The following is a 24,101-nucleotide window of genomic DNA, read 5'->3' on the forward strand; positions in this document are numbered from 1 at the left end:
AAAAAAAAAAAAGCTGGAAGGCGGATTCATTTTCGCTGTAGTAAACAGAAGGCATGTTTTTGAGTAGAAATACATTGTCTTCGATGAAATTCAGGCGGCGCTAAATGTTAGTAGGAACTCCGTGTTTCAATCGAATCTGAACTGATATTTACGAGCGGAAGTGGAACGAGCCAAAAACAATCGGATGAACAATACGTTTTTCTTTGTCTTTGTTTTTTTTTTACTGCAGAATTTACAGCAGCAGACGTAAATGATTCACAGCTCCCGTCAAGTAAGTAGCCTGAGGCCGTACTATGTATTATTTCTACTTTATTTAATCGCTACCTGCCGTTGCTCATCATCACTCGTATCTCTATGTGCTGTGTGCCAGAACATTGTCCTGTTATGAATCTCTCTTGTCGTACCATCAATGAAAAGAACCACTACGAGCAAAAAGCATTTCCTTAGATGGATGCTCATACGCTCGGATTTTCTAATATGTGTCACCTACTATCTTATAAGACTAACCGCTTGTATATGCCAATCGTGACATTTGTTTCTACGCGTATCGGTCCTCGCTATACGTCCATTGTTGTTATCTTCGTTTTTGTACAATTCTATTAGATATTATCGCTGTTTGACTTGTCTTATCATTCGCTTTAGTTTTATTTCTTCGATCGCTCCTCCCTAAGTTTCCTAACCGTTCTCTTGTCTAGAAACGAGTAACCCTACTGTCGCCTCTGTGCATGTGTGCCCCTTTTTGCTGCCTACACGAGTTACAATTTTATGAACGCGGTGCCCGAGCAAACAGTCTTCCTCGTCTCGATCCATGCTACATGCCATAACCGAACATATCTAAATGTCGTTATGGATAAGAGCAACACAGTGCGGCGACTTGCACGTTGAGTCTTCATTTCAAATCAGCTTATCTTTAATGTATAAATCGTAAGTGATTGGCTCGACAGAACGACATTATTAAAGTCTAATGCTTCTTGTTCTCGTGTTATCTAAACCCGATATCGGCGCTCGTCACTATTCAGCGACGTCTTGTTCGGAGCCTCCAATTCGTTGGTATAAATATATTAAATACTGATAATTAGTTCGTGCTAGACATACTGCGCTGTCTCGTTAAGTCGTATAAATCTGATAGAACAGAACCAATAGACAAACGTATGATTGTTTTAAAACAAAGAAGTTACCGATCCAACGCACTATACGTGGAGATGCTAGGTTTGCTATGTATGGACGTACGTGTTTCTCCACTAACCTTTGAGCAATTAATGAAGTAGCATTATCGAGGATGCATCCGGAGTGATATCAATGGACGACGGGGGCAAAGACCTCCTTGGTCGAACGTCAAAAAACATCGTAGCAGCCTGCATTACTACACAGGCAGGCAAGAAGGCATGACAAGCTTGTTGCCAATGTTAATGCACCCTTGACAACGGCGCTCCACAGCGACTCTCACTGCCCTGTGTCCTTCTTTTTTTTTTCTCTTTGTTCAACCAACTCCTTGTGTGTGCAGAATGGAACGTCAAACGTGGAATCCTGCGTCTTTAGTATCTAATACATGTAAGCCTGTGTGGGCATGGTCTATCAAATACTTCATTTGTATCTGCGAACTCAGGGTTGTTCAACTAAAGATACGCCGCTTAAATCATTATTACGGCGAGAAATCGTCAGAGGGATTGTCTCAGGGAAATGTCCAGTTCATCTACGAAGTGAAGGAATTTAGCTCTATAGTATAACTGACAATTCAACGGCTTATACGTGCGCAGCAAGTAGATTGCGTACAACGCATGGTGTTTATCTACCTACCCATCGAAATAGTATCTTATAGGTGGCTTGCAAACTCGATGTGCGAGTTTATGAAGCCCCTCCGGTTCCACTGTTACTCGTGGCCATCGCTTTTCGATTAGACGCCCCTCTTCTCTCCCTCTTTCTGCAGTGACCAAGAGCTTGATTGTGCGTGCCTTCCAGGGGGTAAGGCTCGATTTTCTTTCACTCTTCCTGCTGCTATCCGTCCTACTCCCGTTTCTGCTGCAGCCGCCGCCGCTAGCGCGTTCTTCCTCCCATCTCATTTAAGTATCCACGACGGATCCATCTGCATGCATCGGGCCTTCCGATTGCTCAGCGAACTCAATGCGGCGCTGTCCCTGACTTCGTGCCGAACATGTCCTGTTAGCTTTGGCTAAGGAAATGGGCTTTTGCCGTCGTTAGAGATCCACAGACTGGGAACAGCCACGTAACAGAGGGAGGAGAACGACAGCATCGGCATGCAGATAGTCCGGCTTTTACAGTGAGTGCATCGAGGGTTTTTGGATGGCAAGGAGCGCTTGTTATGAACGTGAGCCGAGCAAGCAAGCAGACGGAGCTGGAAGGCGAGCGCCCGGCCACCTCTGACGGGCCGATCGATAATAGCATAGTTCGGCTAACAGAAGTATATAGGCCATTTAGTTCGATAATTGAGGTCCATTGGGAGGGACACTCGGGGAGAATTGTCTGGAGGGGAAGGGGCAGGTGAAGGGGAGGGGGTAGAAACAACGGAATATGTTAGGCTAGGCGCGTCCATCGGCTTACGGCATTAGATATTTGCAACTACGGCAACACAGAATGGGCAAATGTGTATCGGATAAGTAGGCAGCTATCTGATCATTTTTAATTAATAATAATAGTTGTTTGATATGCGCAGTCCTCCGTTTTAATCAGCACTACTGGCGCAAGACTATACGCAAATGCGTCTCTCTGTTTACCAACTAGAGCTATTTCAGCTATATTTGAATTTTTGAAAAGACGTATCAGTTCTATCCAGTACTATCTATCGCCTAGTATCTGTGTCAAAAATGACCCTAGATGAGCTAAGCCTAGATTCTCATGCTGTTAGTATAGTGTATATATATATATATATATATATATATATATATATATATATATATAAAGCATGTTGTCAACGAAGTAAACGAAGAAAGTGGCGAAAATATAGATAAACCTTGACAATAAATTCATGGAGATCGGCAGGATGAACATAGCATCACAGTTGATACATTCGTACATAGTTCGCTACGAGTATCCTTGTTTTCTACGTATTTTCAATTGTCAGGATGCGCCTTTAGAAGTCTGGGCGAACACACTATTGATCAGGCATTGCTACAGGGTTAGTTAGTAAATTTATATAATAATCTCCTGCCGTGCAGCTGAGTTATAAATAATCGATAAAGGTTGTGTGCGACGGATTCAGATTGATCGAATATAATTATCTTTGCCTTATTGAAAAATATTAGCCCGTATGGATAACTGCTAGTTGGCTTGCTTGACTTGCCAACTACCCGTTGGCCATCGAATCCTATAATGCAACTTAGCCAGAACAAATGTCGGACTTAACAACTCAAGTCCGATCCGGGCCGGACGAACATGGTCGAAGATGTCCTGTATACTGAGCTATTAGATACTGTATCGGCGAGTGCAGTGTTCATTTAGGAACCGTTCAGTGTCTTAAAAAGGTCAGTTAAAGGGTGAGTGTAGAGGTTTGACTAGCCACTATCTTCATGCTGCTGCGTCCACCTGTACCGTACTATGATTATCAGGTATTTAGAAATTTTGTCAATACTAAAAAAACTCGATCAAAATTCACATTAAAATGCTGTAAAAAAAGAAACACCATTTGACCTATTTCATAGTGTAATAAAAATAATTAAGCATAAAAGCCCACAAACGTGAAGGAAATGGAGCGTTTTGACAAATTACGCTCGAGAACAAATCGCGCCCCAATTGAGACGTCTCTATGGATCGCCATATGTATCAAAAGAGCATATGCTGCTTTGAAAGTACAGGCACGGATACTTTGGAGCTCGTGCTAGCACTAATTATGGAGTCTGACCTATTGGTTAACAGCTGCTGAGGCATACTACAAACCTGCAATCAAATGGCATATACTTTTGGTATTGAAATTTCTCTTGAGTCTAGGCACACTCGAGTGTAGTATCGCGTTGTAAGAAGTTAGGCTGATCAGCTGATTCAAATCAAAAGTTCGTTCAGCTGAGAATCGGTTTGAAGAACAGGTCTGTTCATCTATGAAAGACATAATGGTGTCCCGCTGATCGTCAATACCTAATTAATACCTCTAAGACAATACCTGTGAAAAAATCAGGGCTGATATATATTTTCATCTGTTCCAGTGTCTAACTTCATGTATATTTACGAAAATATTTTAAACAATAACCCTTTAAAGATCTGTATAACGAAAATACTAATTCGCTACCATTCGTGCGCATAGCTTCAAAGTAATATTCAAGTAGAGTTTTGTTATCAAGACCATGTCCTGACCCTCCAATAATCAGTGCCCGGAAAACTTCTTAAAGCTAACCTTGGTGATAGGAAAGGGTTTCTTGTCACTTATTCCGGAAAAGTCCTTAGCACTAACGTTTGACGAAAAGAAAAAGGATATTGTCTCATAATAATGCTCAGTTCCTCTCGAAGCTCTTTCACGAAGCTCTTTCACATGATTCGAGTTCCTGTTTCCTTGGCTCATGAGATTAAAAAAAATCATAATATTGTCATAGCCTTTTAAACAGCTTCGTTGCATCGTTTGATTGTAAAATGCAGCAAACTTTAATGTCGCTAATATAGCTTGCGTGTCAGCGGCATCGCCTTTAATTTCCAGATCTTTAGGATTAGCATGTATTGATGGAAGTAATTTAGATTATGAGCCATCGTCAATTTACTGTAGTATTTTTTTTATCGGCCTAGAAGTCGTCCCCAGAACTATTCGTGGGCCAGCTATAGGCCTCGTGATCCATGTTCTTTTGAGCGGTAACAATCGTCGAGGGTGAGAGTAAGTAGGCCCTAGCGAGCTTATTGATATCTCCTAAAAACATCACCTGGACGAGCTGACTCATTTCTCCATGTTTTGCTACTGCGCCTGAGTTTCGTATGTATTTGAGGAGAGCATTCTGCACGGCGTATACTAGCATAAAATTGTTTAGCCATTATATGACAATATGTCAAGGCTCCCGATATCATTTGGCCGGTATACTCTAAAATCGTTTTTCGGTGTAGTCTGTCGAAAAGTTTGCTTAAAACACATCGCTAATGGGCAAGAATTGGTGGTTCGGGCCATCTTTTAGCGTACAGACAATGCGGTATGCTTTTGGAAATGTTTGAAAATGCGTCGGCTGATTTAATTTGATATTTACTCTAATATGTTTTTCAAGATCTAACAAGCACTAGGAAAGCTGTATAATCAGACCATTTAAAGCCACTAAAACTCACGCAAATCGATAGAGTTTAGGGTTCTATCGGCATCAAATGCAGTTTTCTTTAGAGTCCTAGTTGTATCTTAACATTGCCGTAGAAGCGGGTACGGGTATGTGTGCGCGTGCATATAGTTTGTGTTCGTACCACAGCTGCAACGGCAGCGTCAATAGCGGTGCCACCCCTTCTGTCGTTATTGCATAGGCACTTACGGGAGGAGTTCGATACCGCCGGAGCTCCGTATAACTATCGCCTGCACCAGAAAATCCTCTGTTTTTCGGAGGCTCTGAGGATCGGCAAAGATGCGGCTTACGGGTACGTGCAGTGCTTGTCGATGACAGCGTAACGGTGCTCAGACAGTAGCGGACGAATGGGTTCGCCCGCCGGGTTAGCGGGTAAGTTGCAACTCGACATCTGCGATTTCGTATTCTTCTTTGCCTGTGGAAGCAAGCAACAGGACGGGACGCCGGATTCTAGAAATATAAGCAGCGGTATAAGGTACATGAGTGCACGATATCAAGACGGGATGTTCGCACGAGGGCTTGAGGATTAAGAAGAGCGTGGCGAACGACAAGAGGAGAGTGTCCATAGAGCCGAGAGTCGGGATCCGAGCTGCCGTGCAGTTGATCCACGGACCAGTAGCTAGCATGAAAGAGGCGGTGTACGCCAAAAATGGAAACGCAGGACACGACCTATGGGGGGAGTCCTGGTTGCACAAGCACAAAAAAGAGGACGAACAGGAAAACAGTCACAGGAGATCCCAGCTAGAAGAGACGAGGGAACAACAGAACCGGCAGGGTGGTAAGCACGAAGGGGGACGAGGATGCAGAGGATGCCACCAAAAGCTGCAAATCTTCGACAGTAAAAAATGGAGAAAGGGATAAAGCAAGCGAAGAGCTTCGTGAATCTCTTCGTGTAAGAAAACTTTACCAGACGATTTAGCGTAGTCAGAGGAGGACCGAAATGATACGAAGTTTGCAGAAATGTGCGAACGGGAAATGGGGATAGATAAAGGTATTAGGGCCGTTGGTCGGCCCGAGACACTAGCAGCACTATGGGGCTAGCTCTATATGAAATGAGTGCGGAAGGTACGTTAGTTGACTCTTGCTCATGATCGTACGCCATGCGTTAGTGTAACGCAAGATCTGGCAACTGCAATAGGTACATTACTTTCTCGTCATGTTTACTACTTAGTACAATATCTAATAATTTCATTAGCAGTTGCTAGGGGATCAGCTTCACAGTCGTGACGCTAACCTGTTGAACTATACGGTGTCATTTATTTGATATTCTGAATGCATCTAAATATTTTCAGTGCAGTCTTCCTACCACGAATTTTTAGACCTAGCAGATTTCATGGATACATTCGTTTAAACGTGATAAATAATACATCGAAGTTATCAAAGAAGTTTCTACGTTCTTCTAAAACTTTTAGTCTCTGGTAACATATGTAAGCTTAACCGATGCATAGCATTAAACTGCTCTCAAATATGGTATACATACAAGTACATAGTAAGTTTACATAATCTCCCTCATTTCCATCTCTGCGGGATGTTTATTTCGACTTCCATTTTCTTGTTTGTTTTTCTAACGGTGTGTGTGTGACTTCTTTTATGACTTCAGCTGCATGGTAAAGCGAATTGAAGCGACGGGTTGTTGGGGAGCGCTGCAACCTACGTACATTGTATAAGGCTACTTCAGCTTGGCAACTAAAAGGCAGTTCTTTTATGGTGCTAACTCCGCGGGGCTCAGTGGAGTGACTCAAGGGGAAAAGAGTTTACAGGGTTGAGAAGACATATGCTTATTTGGTTGCATACTGGATGTCTGATGCATGATTTTGCAATGTTCTGCGCACAGAGTATCGCGTCGCGTTGCGGTAGGAGTAGGCCTAGAGACGTACAGGTTTGTACCGAACCAAGGGGTGTAATCTCCAGAGGTTTTGGCGGGTGCTTTGGCTCCTCGACAAAAAAACTATGAGAGATCGACGTCATCGACGAACAGTAGAGGGCTCCAACCAGTCATTGGTCAGCAACTCAACCTAATTATTGTCATTATATAAAGTCGTGGATAAGAATCATATTAACTCGTGGACTCGGCTTAGCCATGCTGGGCTTCGAAATGAAGGTTGTTACTTAGTTAGAATAGAATATGCTCTCGGCGATGAGGCTGCGGGTCTTCTGCAGTCAAAGAAAAAATAGCTATGTCTGATGGAGTAACTCCTTGGCGGTAACTGGGCCTTAGTTTCTGCCTTGGTCCTTTTCCTAGGCCGCCTGGGTGGATTTAGGATTGTATTCTGCGTATGAACGGTGCAGAACCTCTGGGCAGCTGCCAAACAAAGATTCCTAATGAATGTTAAAAAGGTTTCGGCGAGAAATGCAAAAGCGGCTTGGGCGGCGGTAAGGATTAGTACAGTTGGTAGTGGCATTGATGGGTCCGGGGACCTTCTTGGCCAGTAGTTTCCCTGTGGTTACTCTACGCCGCTCGACTGGGTCGGCTGTTTTCTTTTAATTTTGAGATTAGCGGTTGGTGCTACTCCTACTGTCAGTGAATTTTATACTGGAACCCATTTTCCCCTCAGGCAAGTCTCCTTGCACAACTAACCCGGCCGTTCTCCGTTAGTTCTCTTGGTCATGACGCTTTTCGCAGATTTCCTTAGATGATGAGCTCGAGCTGGCCGTTGCGGTCGCCGCAGATTTTCGTTTTGTGGGTTTTTCGCTCTAATTTGGACTGTGCACTGCAGCCTTTTATTTCTTTTTCTTGCTCTTCCATTTTCATTTGGGCTTTGTTACGCGCCTGAGAAAAGTGTCTAGTGTTTTATGTAATATACATGGTGCAATCGTGCTGCTCGCTATCGGTGCTGTCGTTTTGCTCTTTTTCACAGCAGTGTCCAGCGCTGGCACGTACAGCTGTGATGACACGTGTACTAATGGTACGGCACGTTATCAATACGGCGGGACAAGAATAGTTTTTGTCTTTTGTCACCCCTTCACACACTGCCCCTACCACAACAAAGATGTCTATTTGTGATTCGAGATTGGGTGCGGTGAGAACGCGGTACCTGGTGACGGAAACGTAAGAACTAAACGATGTTCGTCGTCGTTGGGTTGAAAATAAAAATCGCGAAACAGCAGCTCCATATACTCAACAACGGAGTATGAACTATGCTGTCTCAAAGGCTGCGCTGTAGGCGTGTAAAAAATGTAAACGAACTAAAATCGAATACATGGGCAGAACATGGAAAAAAAACTTGGAGGCTTCGCCATGGAACGACTGATATGGTAAATTAAGCTAGACATCAGTTTCATTTGAGGGCGTGCCTGCTCAAAAGCTGCTATTCTTTGCTGTTTCTTGCTTCAATCAGACTTAACAACAATAGCAGCAAAAGACCGTATAGCTAAATCGATTTGGTTTAGTAATACTTTCCGTTGTCGTCTGTTCTTCCTTCAGAAACTTTGGGTCGAAGATTAAATGTTGTCTTTCGCGTTGTACTAGTAGTAGCAAATGCTTGTTTTATATTGCCTGTCTTCGGCCCACTTTCTCGGTCACAAACCTTATACTATCTAATCTTTCATACAACTAAACGATCCACGTTAGCCAACTGGCTTACAATGTCGTTGGATATATATGACGTCCTGACGTAGAGGTATCTGCGCGTTGGGTCGTTCGTGAATGTTTTACAACGAATGGTAGATAGCTCGCTGTTGATAAATGCTAAGCGAAGCCTGTTTAACCTATTCTATTTTGGTTCAAGCAACCCTACTTTGATTCCAGCACAGCTGCTTTCGGTCTCCAGATATTTAACCCTACCGACCTAAAGCGGCTTTGGGTGTACTTGAATACCGTAACCTGTGTTGGTATCCAATTATCTATACCGGTTAGGGCCCTAAAATATGAAGGATGTTCGCATGATTAGAAAATCTATGAATATGTTACGGGAATCGACAATCTGAACGAACAATGCTGAGTAACCTTCAGTCGACGCAATTTGAATTTGCCGAGAGCATTTGCAAACCAAACAGAACGAAATATCGCGCTGTAAATTGATAGAATGTTTCACTGAATGTTTAGATACGATTTGGAAAACTGAAGGAGCCTTTGGTGTTTAAAAGCTTTAGTACTTTGATCTTCTGGAAATATCTCCACCACAAAGGTACACTGAAATGAGAGTTTGGGCCTCTACTTGTATGTTACCTTGATTTAACACTTGAGCAATGACCAGCGAACGTTTGTTCGTCACGTTTCCCAAGGGTTAATTTCTTCTTTAATAAATTCGTAACGAAAACCTATGCGAATACTTATATTTCTCAAGATTGCTAAAGAAAATCGTCGCGTTTCTATCGATTTACGCCTGCTACTTTAAATCTGCGCGAAAGGATAAACCTTTTTATCCCACATATTAGGTATCATTAAAGTATACGGCTCGTTTCGTGCGCGAACTTCGCCGATTATTATTAGCAGCCCACTCCTCTGAACAAATAGCAGCATCCGTTGTGGCCAAGGCCGCCATTCATCCTTATAAAAGTGCTTGCGGAACGAAAGCCACTAAGCAAACGATTAAGAGGGGGCGACACCCGTTAAATTGTATATAGTGTGGTGCAGAGGCATGAAAAAGGAAGGTACCAGCGGCTTTTCACAGAGCAATGGCCATTGTACTGGACCGCTGCTCATTCCTGTGTGACTAAGACTGCGTAGAAGCTTGTGTGTAGGGGTGCAAGCTATCACCGCCATCTTCGTGATGCCGTCGCATATTTGCGCCTGTTGGGCCTTTGCCCGTGAGGAGCAAAAAAAAACAACTCCACCAGGAAAGAGAAAAAGAACATAGGCGACACTAAGAAAACGTTCGCCTGTGGCAAAGCGGTAAGTCTTCGCTTTCGATTTTGAGGATGTGTCTGACTGGTCGTATCGTAGCTTTGACGCTGGGCTCTGTGGGACCTTCGGATCTCAGGCAGGTGCTCGCCTGAGTCGACCTGTAGTCACTGAATCTGAATATTGCCTTTTTTTCGCCATCTCTTATCGTAGCTACGCCGTCGACACTATGGCGGCTGTTACCCGCTCTCGTCTTGGTACGGGATCGCGCCGTCACTTTTGCACATGTTCATATTAGTCTTTGGCAAATCAGCCTGCTACTTGCTGATTCGGCCGCTCCCGTGGGTTCGCTTTAGAGGATAACCTAAGCCATCTTTCCCCTGGTTTTGGCCGGCCATGCGCTCCTTTCACCGTTGCAATTGGTCGGTCACGGGTAACGCGGCCATTAATATGCCCTCCACGCTGCAACTCCTTCTGCGGCTGAGGGCCGGTCTCTTGCCTTCTGCTGCCTCGTTCTCGACCTTCTTGGTGCAGGAAAAGTAGGAAGGGTGCACCTCAAGGACAAAGAAAAAGACCTTAAGGCAGGTGGAAGAGCTGTCTAGTTGGTTCCCTTTTGGGCAGCTAGGTTCAAACTTTGAAGACGACTGGCGTTCGTCAGGAATTGGTGTGCCGATTTGTTGCCGGTCAATGCAGAAATCGGCTAAAGGGGGAAAAATACAGTTCGCTTTACGATTTCGCCTTGCGGGGCGACACGGCAGGAAAAGCTTGAACCTGCGGCTTCCGTGTCCGGCTTTCTTAGTGAAACTGGGTGACAAATACACACGCTAGATTTGACATGAAAAACCACCAACAGAAAAACCTATTTAGGAACTATCAGAAAAAAGCTATTAAATCAGGATCGTGTTAACAATGGTTCGTTTGTGAACGTCTCTCTGTCGATGCTTCAAGTTTAACGCTAAACGTCGTCATCTTTGTCAACAAGGCATGTCAGCCAACGTTGAAACCAGATGTCTCTACTGGGCTCGCTGAAGGTTCATGCTTCATGTCTGTATAGATTATGCTGCAACTGCTAAAACGTTAGGTGCGGCTTCCCAGTTTTAGTGTACCTACTGGAAACCAAGTGCGAAATACAACAAACTGCTCGTTGACGTAATCAGAAAAAAGCAAACGTCTATTTACTAGTAGTAGAGATTTATAGTAGTTTCAGTGGCGAGTATCAAGCAAGATGACATGACTATTTCATTTTAGCGAGAACAGAAGCGAACGTCTTGATAAAGGACCCGCGCAGAGGTTCAACTGACTGATCTTAGCTGTTACATGACATGGCTGTTTTAGAAATATTTGTGAACTGTTGTCTACCTTGCGCGTCTCCTTCCGTTTGCTGCCGGTTCTGTGCTTCAGTATCTGTCGATAGTGTGTGCATGACAACTACGCCACCAGAAGTTTCTGTCAGACCACATCTTTGCTTTTGCTGGATATCATAAGAACATTATTTTTCTATGTCCCTTTCTTCTCGTACCCCTCTGCAAATGCCCACCCCCTCAATCCGTTCTGTCGTCTCGCCTACAATATTCGCTACTATTTATTAAAATTCTGTTGTTGAACTAATAAATAGGTTTGTGTGAGTTTAACGAATAAAAATATGCAATACTATTTAACAAATAGCACATTGCAGTGCCTAAGGGCTGCCTATGTCTCGGCATTTAGTGATTATATCAAGCCTTTCCTCTCAATCTTACGTCGGTCCAGCTGAACCAAATATGTAGTGACGCCCAAAGCATAAATTATTTGATACTTATAGGCAAGACCAGATAAAGTCAATTTTTAACAATTTCTCTCTCGATATTTCCACTAATGGGTTTAACTAGTAGTGGGATTTAAGGAGTACTTTCACATCAGCAGAAGAAGAAGCATAGTGCTGTAGCACTATACGTTACCGTTCACCATTGAAAACCCGTACTAACTGATACAGCAGAAAGCTTGAAAATCTAGTGACTAGAAAATATGCCATGGATAATAAAAAAAAGTGTGCCTAAAAAGGTAATGCCCTTTTGATGCTTTCTGACAACTGTTGCTATTCCGGGTTATTTATAAGTTACTAATGTTGATCGTATTTTGTTAAAACTTTCTATAAGAAAGGTTTCGAAAGTGTAAAATATCACTCTACCACTTCATTGACAGGTTGGCTTTAGGAATTTTCACGGAGATACACCATTCTGCTTCTATCGATGTATATTTGTCAGTCAGTTAAGCATGGGGTAAGAGGAGATATAGCCGTTATATGACCGTTAATGTGGTTTTTAAGCGTTCAAATTACGAACTCTGCGGATGCTGCCGGCCCATGAACGAAATAGCGATGTTGGCAGCGGGTGCACACGGCCAATAGGTTAGGTTGGATAGCTTCGAGAATGAGATACAGAGCATCCTGATGGTAGTGGGTTTAACTGTTTGCAGTCCTATTAGTTTAATTAGTCTCGCGTTTGCTTTATTCGTTCGGGCTACTAGCACTGCTTGCATTGCTTCTACCATACACTAGATAAACTGTCCTGCCCTGAGCATTTGCTGGGGGCCTCTTCTCTTGTTGTTGTTGTTTTCGCTTCTTACCCCGTAGAATGTTAGTCGCACGAGTCATCAGCAGACGAATGTCTGTCGCCTGCTAGCCACGCCACCAGCTAATGACACAACCATTGTTTATGCTGCTCGAGCGGCCATTCCATTATAGCAACTAGTTGTGTCGTAGTTGAGTTCTGTGAAATGCTAGTGGCGTATGGCTGTGCGCATGGGTGCGTGGTAGTATTCCCTTTATGCACGCCGTTCCCTTCTAACTGCTGAGTAGTGCCTTCTACCTCGACCTTTCCTTTAACTGTTCAGACACTGCCAGCAGAGCAGCCACACTGGGTCACGAAAGTTTTGCACAGCAAGAACGAGCGCCAAAAGTTCTTCCTTAACGCTCGCACTCATTCATGGATGTAGTGACAAATCGCGAAGGCGTTAAATGTCGGGAATCGCGTGGGGGGAGGGGCTGTAATAGTGGCACCAGCTAGTAGAAGCTAACGGCATTTAAGTGCTGTGTGGTGTCACAGCAATTTTACATCTGTAACGTGGATTGCTTAAAACTCAGCATGAATATGGGGCACAGACAAACGGTATTGCAGGGAGTCAAGCAGAAAATTATTACGGAATTCCGGCAAACGGTCACAGGGCAGTTGCGTGCCCAGTTAATAGTAGAAGTAACTGAGACAACGGCGGAAAGGAAACCAGGATTCAAGGCAGTACATAAAAGTCCTGCTAAGAAATAGAAAATTCAAGGGTTTTTCGCCTGAACAAAGCTAGTACCAGCCCTAGGAATGGTGAAGCCGCTAAAGCCGTTGACAGTATTTCAGGCGGCGCACCGAGCGACTCGAAGGGGGCAGCGTGTAATACGGACAAGGGAAATGGAAAGAAAAAGAAGTCAGAGTTACTTCCTGTTTTTTTCGATCCCTACACAATTTTCATGTATGCGCTGGTCTTCTATTGTCATTTTTTCTTCCGCTCTTGTGCAACAGAGAGAAGGAATTACCTTTAGGGAGACGATTTGGCGTTCTTTTCTTCTGCGTCGTCATCACCATTGTCGCAGCAACAGCAGCCGCCATTGCCCTTGCCTACTTTGCCTTTCCGTTAGTTTGTCGGTGCCTGCTGCAGTTTACGGCGGTGGTGATATCCTCGTGTTGCGTTGCTCTGTTGTCCGGCCCGCCGTTGGTAAGGGCAGAGGCTGCGGCCGACATCTCGTCGGTGTCTCCGGACCCTTCTGTATGTAGCTGCTGATGGCCGTCTTCTGCTGATGGTTGTGGCTCAACCGATGCAGAAGAGGCATAGGTTGCCACTCTAGCACGCGAATGGAACGCACAGTGTGCCGCCTGCTGCCCCCGCTGTCGTCGTTTGCGTATTCCATTGGTTCTGCTGCTATCACCGATTTTCTCATCGCCGACGCGTCCCTTAGCCATTAGAGCCAAGAGACTAATTAACGCGTGTGACTGAGTAAGACTCGTTGCCAGAGAACGCGTGGGCTAGCTAAAACGGAATCAGCAGCACAGTGTAGCCAATGATGCGGGTATTGGATGTGTGACCACGGTGTGATACCGTTGGTGTAAGCAGCGTAGTAGAACCATCGGTGACGGTCCCTCAACAGCAAGCCAGCCTACCCTATCAGACCCAATAGACGTCGGGACACGTTTACTACCAGATGGCAAGTCGCCGGCGACTGAAAAGCAGAGACGCTGGTGGGTGGACGTGGTAAAAAAAGAGAACAAGGGAAACGGTACCGAAGGGCAAAAAAGAGGCATGGGTTAAGGAGAACTAAAGGATCCAGGCTGGTTGCAGCCGGCGGTACGAATGGACTACTGACATTCAGACACGGCCTTCAGTGGGGATAAGGGGCCGTCTCACAGGAGTGTCAAAGATAAAGATACTCGTGGCTGGATAACGACAACGCGTTCATACGTCGGTTGTCAGCAAGGCATGAGTTCTAGGCTTCGCTGGAGGAACAGGATAATCTCTTTGGACTGGATCTACTCAAAATAGCTAAGTGCGCAAAAGTTGGCGGAAGCCTGTTGATACGGCAGATATCTAATGGAACCGCTAAGATGTGGATCATACGAAGTGAAAGCGATACTGGAAGCTTCATTTATGGCGGTAATTCTAGGCCCCGATAAAAACTAGAATTTTCTAGCCTTTCATTTTTTTATCATTTTATTACCTCCTTATTAAACTATTTATAATATTTGTAGGTACACAACTACAAAGTATGGTAGGCTTCTTCAGCTTTCACCTTGTGTTCATGTCATCTTCACATTCTAACTATTCTATCATATGACTGTTATATTCTCATTTCATTCGCTACTACATCAATTGCTGTTCGTTGTATGGCTGTATTGCTTTGTTGTCGTAGCTATCACAATTTATTTCAGTTGTTAGAAATTGACTACGACTAACTCGTATCTTTTTTTTTGTACTGAATTACTTGTTTATTATTTATCTGAGCAGATACGCCGCAAATTTACGTATTCCCAAAGGATCAGACGGTGATCAGCAATAAAGTAGCATCATTCGTCTGTATGGCAGATGGTCGACCAGCGCCACATATCGAATGGCGCAAAGGCGGTCGCCGAGTGTCTACGACCCGCTTTTCGATTCAGAACATTCCTGGTGGATCAGTACTTCGCATCGATCCCGTTCGTGTCGCAAAGGACAATGCGTCGTACGAATGCTTAGCTGAAAACGGTGTCGGCGAGCCGGTTCGAGCCTCATTCACCCTCTACGTACTGGAAGAGGACAACGTACCGCGTGGTTTTCCTTCATTCAGCCTGCTGCCAAACATGCAGGGTATTGAGAGGAATCGTAGTGCGATTTTGCCATGCCGCGCTGAAGGCGATCCCGAACCGACGATCTCGTGGCTTCATAACGACGTCCCTGTTGATTTGAATAATCCGCGGTATCAACTCATCAACGGCGGATCTCTACAGATTTCCAATGCCCAGGAGGAGGACCAAGGTAACTATGAGTGCGTGGCCGAAAATGGTGTCGGTACTCAGGTCTCGCCTATGGCAACTCTTTACGTCAAGCTTCGTCGGGTGCCGCCATATTTCTCAATTCCACCCGAGGCACGCTACGAAGTGTCACCTGGGGGTTCGCTAAACATCTCGTGTACGGCCGTGGGTTCACCGATGCCCTACGTGAAGTTTCGTTACACAGACGGTGACGACCTACCACCGCCTGCCGGTAAACAGCAATACCCCGAAGGAAGGAACAACCTCACGTTAGAGAATATTCGTGAGTCGGTCAACTATACATGTGTCGCTCAATCGAAACTAGGCACAGCTGAGCATCATCTGGCAATCGTTGTGCAAGCGTTACCGAAACCCCCTTCGTCTGTGTCATTCTCCGAGGTGACAACTACTTCAGTGCGGCTCGCATGGAGCTACGACGCTGGAGCGGAGAACATCCGCTACTACGTCGTGCAGTACAAGCCACGCGGGGCGAATTCAGCCTTCTCCGAGATCTCGGGCGTAACCGGCAGTAACATCTATGTTCGCGACCTGGCGCCGTACACGGAGTACGAATTTTACGTGATCGCCATGAACGACCTGGGTCGTGGTTCACCCTCTGATCCTGTAATTGTCACCACCGGTGAAGCGGGTATGTAGTCAATAAACAACTTCATAACAAAATCGAGAAAAAAAAAAGGCAAATTGGTGTCCTACAGTTGACACGTCCTATAGACACGAAGAAGTTTGTACGACGCACTCTATATCTATCTTAAGGGCGGCATGGTTAGTAATTATGCGTACATTTGCAAGATAATAGTATAATGAAGCTGTACAACTCTGATAATGAAAAGAAATCAACATCGAAGCAAACGATCCCAGTGATGTAAAAGGCTTTACTGTAACATGGATGCATTCATAACACGGAGTATTACATTGTATCACGTTCGTGTTGCGTAAAATGTACGACAGCAGTGACGCTACCTACCAGGACTCCACGAATGCACTCACGTTTTATCATAGCATTCTATTTTACTACATGTAGTTAAACAGAAAATATTTTTTTCTCTTTCTTGAACATTATAAATTTGCGTAACTGTGGAACTTTGTGGCGATTTACGATTACTACTTCAAGTTCCACAGTTACGCAAAGCATACATATTCATCTGAAATACGTTTGTGACACACATTGTGACACACATTTTTTTATATAAAGCTTATTATACAAGTGCACGCTACAATATATACGGTACATGGCGGCTGGCTAATGAAGATCAGACATTCAGCCATAGGGCTCTTTGTCTTTCTCCATTGCCATACATGACCCGGATGTTTTCGAGATTAATTCGAATGCTTCATCCTAGGGTAGCACGAAACAGCAGTCTAGTATTTCGGTGTGATGGGCCGCGGTTCGATTGCAACATGTGCGATAGTTGTACAATGCTAGTAGTAGCATTAGTAATAAGCAGTATCAGTCTTAGTAGCAGTAGGGCAATGCTCTCTCCCCTAACGAATTGACGTCTTATACCCTTTCTGTCCCTTCCCACTCCCACGTCCTTTTCCGTTTCTCTGCGGTAATTTTTTGCAATTGGTTCTGTAAATGTTTTTTGAGGACGCAGATAGAAGCGATGGATTTCCTCACCTTCTACCTTAAGCTCGGCATGTACCTTGATTAAAAAGCACTGATAGAAGTTTACGAAAAAGTAAGTTTGTGCAACTGTACAGGACTACAGATGATCATATGAGACAGGGGTAATTTTGTTTTTCTGAGTTATTTAATTCAGCGTTCGCTCGATGGTAAGTGATTGTTTTCGATTGGGCTCCTAATGAAAATACGGCCCGCGTATATATACGTACGTAGATAACAGGTTTCTCTGCAAACGAATAGTGGCGAGGGTCACGTATCTATACAACGAATGCTTAGCTGTTGCTTTTGTTGTTGTTGTTTTCGTGTGCACGAGTCTGTGTAAGTAGAATCGATGAATGTTGGCTAATAGTACCGCGCTGTCGAGTCGCTTAAGAACCAGTTGTTTTATTTCCATGTCTTGTCAGACAGAAGGGTAAAAAAGCGTGGGGCGCAGCTTCTTTACGCTACACGCTTTGTTGCCTCCTGTCGAGTTTAGGCGGACCACAGTACAGAACCCTACGTTACTGCTACGCAAAACTGCTGCTTCACTTTGTCCGGCCCGAACTCTCTACCAGAGAAGGCCAGAGATCGATGATCATTTATAGTTTTCAAGCGCGTCCAAGCAGGCCAGCCGTACAATTGCATTAGCTGTTCCTTTGTTAACGTGCTTTCCCGCGCTAATTCCCGAACGCATGTAAATAAAGTGAGGTTATACCGTAACCTAGCTGGTCTGCAGTGCCTATGCGAATCAGAAAGACTCAAACAGACTGAATCATTTTTAGGTACTTATAGATTGGAAACAAGCACTGAATTTCATAGAATCGATCCAAAATAGCCATGTTAGAATATAGGAATAAAGTACGGGACTAACAAAGTAGTTTACGAGTATTCTTGAAACAACAGTTGGTTAGACCCACAGATAAGACAAAAAACTGGGTAGGAAATTGTAGGCCTGGAAACGGTTTCGTTAGCAAATCTAGAACTGGGAAACGTCGCGCCATTTCCTTCGAAACTGCCTATCTCCTTTGCATTTTGCATACGCAGAAAATGTTCAAAGTAAGTTCTGTTTGGTCTTAGCGTAGGAACTACATTAATGACACATATATAAACGCACGAAAGCTGCCCACTGACGTCGGACTTACAGGACCACAAAACACTAAGAACCATGTTGTAAATGGCTCATAGATAGATAGATAGGCCGCATGTGTAGACAAAGGAATTAATTAGACACAACAGACGATACATAGATGAAGTGTAAAATTTCTGGTAATTCCATGCGTACCTTTCACATTTATCACCAGTTATACTTATTATAGCTATTTGCATAGCTAATGCTGCGTGTTATGTACGTATTCCTTATAACTGTATACCTGTATTTACCCTTCATTTGCGAACCGTTTGATTGTCTACCCTCCACTAGTGGACATGCGTCGTCAAGTCAGTAAGTGAAAAACACAACTAGAATCGTGTAGTATAGATAATTACTTAATAATAACTCTACCATACCACACATATATTGTATTATATGCCGCATTTCTACCCATATATCAGATGGCAGCCAGCCATGCGCAGCAATTCGATATTGCTAAGGGGATTCACACAATTCATTAAGTGCAGACAATTGATGATAACTACGCAAGGACAATAACGACGATGTACCGATCGTTATTATGACCAACGTTGTCGTCTTTTGTCTCGTGATGATCTTCTCGGGTTCGCCTGCTCTACTTACTAAGGACCTGCTTTGTAAAAGAGCTAGTGAAAGGAATCACCCGGTACCGACGCCGCAGACGTAGAACACTGCAGACCGTGTTGTCGAGAGCTAAGGACGTAGAGCTAAGAAGGCAGCCGTTGAAAGAACACGAGCAGCCAGACCGACAAACGAGTAGTGAAGCTAACTGCTATGTGTTGTCTTCCACTGATCAGCAGCAACTAGTTAAGTCCCTACAGATGAAGAGGAATACGTCTTGACTGGCTTCAGTCCGAACCGCTATGGCTGCTGTCGCGAACAGTGCCTCCTGGAGTAGTACCTATGCCGCCGATGCCAATGGTATGGAAATGAGGTGGGGAGCTCTTTTTCCTTTTCCACAGGCAAAGAAGGAAGGCCCAGTGATAAATCAAAGAGGGGTGAGACCATCCGACGAGAATTTGTCGACAGGCACACAAGGAGCTCTAGCGTGGCCCAGCTCTCATTCGTCTGGACGGGGATACAAAATGGTGGTGCTCGGGGGTGATGTGAACACCAATATAGTATGTGAGAAACCCCGCTACCAATAGTAGGATGCAGCGAAACGGTCTAATGACTTACGAGGTGTTTGTGGGCGGAGGTCGGTAAGGGAAATGGGATGAAGGTCTGATGGGAATACATTTTGTTTGAGGCGTGGCGCCACTTGGGACCAGCACGAATGAGGAACCATTGTTTGAGTTCGAAAAGCAGGAGAAGGAACAGGTTCAATAGGTCCATTGCAGGGTGGTCGGAGTGGCCATGCTACGGCTGGACTCCGACCATCCTTAATTACCCCGCTGTCCGAATAGATGTACGCCGAAACGCAGAACGAGCGGCGAATTGTGCTGCAAGCGAAATGGGTAGGCGTTTAAGTATTGTTAAAATTTGGATGAAACTGGATGGGTGAGATGAAAAGAGGGGGTCAGCGAGAGATATCTTACGTGAACTAATCATGGTGACTGTATTAGTATTAAAATAAGTTAAAGGGATGGAACGGCCCGACGCCGACATGCTTGGAAAAGGACCGTTTCGATGTTTGAGTTGAAGGTGGCAATGTACAGTGGTGTAATGGTGGTCTGGCGGATCAATTACGAAGAAAGAAAGAGAGATGGTGACCGCTCAGAAGGCTGCCAGTACTGCAATGGTGGATGGTGGACAAGGAATCCTGAATCTCCTTTGCCACCACTCCGTTGAATTTGAATGTTTCTACTGACGGTAGCGCGTGCAGCTTACCCACAGTCCACAATTCGCTCGTTACCCTTTTCAGAAATATGAATAACTGCTGCGAGGCTGGAAGTTAGAAGGCCATTCTAACCATGCTAGTGGGACTGGCTTCCAGCAGTTTGAGTTTATCCAGTGGAGGTTACCTTGAGACGGGAAGTCATTAAGGCATTTTATCTATTGGGAATTAAGGTAAATGCTCATAGACGCGGCGAGCTGAGCGTCCACGTTATAGGGAACGACGCAGGCATTTTAGGGGTCATTTAGGGGCATGACGATAGAATAGCTTGATGCTTCACCGGACTAACGAGCAGAAGCTCATCCGGGAGTAATTTACTTGAGCGAAACTATCGGACGTCAGACCGCTGACTCAAATATGGAATACGACTACTATATCGAGTAGCCGAATGAACGAGTGCGGTTCGAACGCGTTTCCAATGTTATGCAAGCCTACGAAATGAGCGGGCAAAAGTGCAGTGGCCAATGTTTGGCCAGTACTTAGCCATGCGTATATATAGATATCACAGTCTGTAATAGAAGCTTCCTTTTATTTCATTATTATGATTGCAGAGCCTGGAAGTGCACCGAGGAACGTCCTCGCGAGACCTCTGAGCTCCAGCACTGTAGTGGTGCAGTGGGACCCGCCCAAGGAGCCCAATGGCCAAGTGATGGGCTACAAAATCTTATATACGAAGAACCCCACGTTACCGGAAACGGCATGGCACGAGTATCAGGTTGATTCGAGCCGACTTACGACGTTGTCGAATCTCACCCCACTTGCGACATACACAATAACGGTAAGCGCAGAATTAACGAAGGCAGCTTAATTTTTGTCATGAACCGATATGCCGCCGTGTTTGTTCTATTGCAGGGCACCGTACAATGTGATTACTTATCATCGTTTCACCTTATTATTATTTTATTATTAAATTTAGTATATTAAGATTAATACACACTATAATAAAGTTTGTTAATCTTTTTTACATACATTTTTTATTCTATAAATAACTTTTTTCTATAAAATTTATTCTATAAATAAATTTTATTCTATAAATAATTTTTTTGAATTATACTGTTGTCACCGTTTTATAATACTCCCAAAGGTTTCGTTTCAGAAATTCCTCCATGGTTATCTGTGTGTGTACAAACGACTGTTTATAGTGTGATTCTATTACGCTTTTAAATACAAAATGTAAATGTTAGACACATTTGTAGAACATTTTGCATGGTCCACGTGAATCACAATATACGTTTACCCTCCGCCGATATATCATAGGTGACATTCAGATGCTAGTCTCAATCCTAATCGCTGTTTTTCAATGGTTGTTATAGCTAGAATTAGCATCATGGTGAATGTTCATCTACCTAACATCAAACCAATTTACTTAACATCAACAATTCCAAGGGTCGCTGGTACTAGCGGGTATCTAAACTTAGGTATCTATATCTACGTAAAGTTAGCTCATATGTATTGCTCTGTAACATATAAGTAACAAAGATGAATGCATTTCATTTTGATTCGCCCCCCTTCGATTCATTATTAAAGTTGATGCTTCCGCCCCTTTTTTCTGTCCTTTTTTTTTTATAGGTAAAGGCGTTCACTGGACGTGGTATGGGGCCGGCTTCGCCGCCGATTCAAGTCAAGCTCCAGCAAGGGGTGCCTACCCAGCCTAGCCAATTAAAGGTAACGGCCACCGGTGCGACCACTGTGCAGCTGAACTGGACGCGTCCCGCCTACTCGGCTGACAACATCGTCGGTTATGTCATATACTGGAACGACACCTACTCACAAAACGAGGAACACAAGGAGATCGGCGACGTTGAGACGTATACACTCGACAACCTGTATCCTGACACAATCTATTATGTCTGGGTGGCGGCACGCTCGCGAGCCGGGGAAGGGGCTGCTACCCCGGCCTTTCCTGTCAGGACGGAGCAGTATGGTACGTCCTACTAAAAAGAAACGTCATAACGACAATAACAGACAATTCCAGCGCCGATTGCGGCCCGACCACCGACTGCGGTGACGATTATTTCGCGTGGATTGTGGTGATAATGATCGTTGGTAACGAAAGTAGAAACAGAAAGAAGACCAAACGTTTCTATTTCTCTGCAGTCTGCAGAATGCGAGTTAACACTTGAACTATATATGTATTTATTAAATAATTACTGTAAGATCTTACCTTTCATGTTACTACTTTAGGATTTACGCGCATTTGTGTAATTGATAGTAACCTTTACTATTGAGAAAATTTGTCCGATATCGAGATTTCTGCTATGATCATGAAAAAAAAAAGTATTGCGAAGCTCGCTCGCCAAGAGAAGCTCCTTTTCAAGAACACCAGAATACCGCTAAGACACCCATCCCTTATTCATCCCTTGCACCTAAATATGCTTCGAGACAAAAGTTAACCTTCGACCTTGGATCGGAGTGCACAACAAATGAGCATTTTAGTTTCTGATTATTCTGTCATTCTTTTTTTTCGTTAAAACCTGCTCCATTTGATATAAAGCAAAAAAAAAAACCCGAAACCAGTGTTTGATGTTTGGAGACGTCCGTTTGAGACCTATGAATTGCAGATCGCACGCGTCCAGTAATCTGGTCTGAACTACGTTATCTACTGATCATTAAGCTATATAGAATGTCCCATATGGCTCATACGGTATCTTGTCCAAGGCCAATATAATTTCACGCACTATTAATGGACTCCTGCTATATAAGTTGGAGGTCCATTGTGAGCCTGAAAGTGACCAGTAGATAATCGCAGTTGTTGCCAACAACATCAGTGTTATTTTCGTAGTTGTTCAGTTTGTCAATTTACTTACCAGTAGTAAAGAGGGTACATGCATGATGACCTGAGCTTGCATTCTCCTTCGCCGTTCCGCGCTAGTTATCGGAGATCCGCTCGAGGACATCGTCGGTATGCCGGTCAACTCGCAGGCCGTTCGAATCAGCTGGCAGGCTCCGCCCGTAATGAGTCGCGCGTCTAACACTGTCCCTGTCACCTACTACAAGATCCGTTACCAGAAGATCAACGACAGGAAGCAAGAAGCTGAGCCGACAAAAGAACTGCAGGTTAAGCCCGATGAGACGTCAGTTGAGGTCTCCGGCCTCGACAAATGGAGCCCGTACCGCTTTTGGATCATGGCCGGCACAGCTGTTGGCGATGGCCCGCCTTCTAGGGAGATCATGGTTACCACCGACGAAGACGGTAGGCTTCTGACGGGAGGCGCGTAAATCGAATTTATCGTACGCCACCCTATTAACCATATCATCATCATCATCACCACCACCACCACCAACAACAACAACAGCAGCAGCAGCAGTAGCAACAACAACAACAACAACTTCTGCTCGTCAACAATAACCACTACTGACTGGCCATATTGATTAATCTTTACTGCCGTCAATCTTCTGCTGCTGATATCGGGTGCTCAGAACAGCCTGTGACGCTTGGCAGACAAACAAATAAATCTTTGGTGATGGCACTACTTTTTCTTCCGATCGACTAACAAAAACACGCGCGGCCTGTCGTTCCATCGACGGACAAAATCTATGTGCTTTTCCGGCCACTAACGGCACATGTGTGTGGCGTTTCTGCGGCTTCGGAACTGTCTATTTGGACAGGATACAAACCGTTCGTCGAATCGCTCTGTCCCTCTTGTCGACTTTAACGGATACGGGGGATCGAGCGGACGACTTTTCTTGGCGTGGTTTTGGTGACCTGGGTTAGCTAGCTGGGTCGACCTTCTTCCTCAATCTTGGGCGATGGTACGGCGATCGACAGCATTTTCGTAAACGCCGATTTGCATCTCCCAGAACCTTCCCCAGAGCTTGCTCGGGTGCCGACTTTTCCTGCCCTCCCTTCTTCTTTTCGGTGAGCCAGTCGCCTCAGTGCGCTGGTTATCTACCTAAACTAATTAATATTGAATGCTGCACGTTGCATGACATTTTACACAACTTTTAACC

General features: G+C 44.5%; 1 protein-coding gene across 1 annotated transcript in view; it reads left to right on the top strand.

Annotated features, from left to right (window-relative positions):
* Window positions 1–24,101, top strand: part of Lar (tyrosine-protein phosphatase Lar) — a 58,667-nt gene that overhangs the window by 19,733 nt on the left and 14,833 nt on the right. The window contains exons 3-7 of the mRNA XM_022830881.2: window positions 230–271; window positions 15,058–16,209; window positions 20,702–20,928; window positions 21,720–22,074; window positions 23,023–23,343. Of these exons, the coding sequence (XP_022686616.1) occupies window positions 230–271; window positions 15,058–16,209; window positions 20,702–20,928; window positions 21,720–22,074; window positions 23,023–23,343 (2,097 nt within the window). The remainder of the gene's footprint in view (window positions 1–229; window positions 272–15,057; window positions 16,210–20,701; window positions 20,929–21,719; window positions 22,075–23,022; window positions 23,344–24,101) is intronic.

Source organism: Varroa jacobsoni, unplaced genomic scaffold (genome assembly GCF_002532875.2).
Source record: "Varroa jacobsoni isolate VJ856 unplaced genomic scaffold, vjacob_1.0 scaffold_298, whole genome shotgun sequence".
Lineage (NCBI taxonomy): Eukaryota > Metazoa > Arthropoda > Arachnida > Mesostigmata > Varroidae > Varroa > Varroa jacobsoni.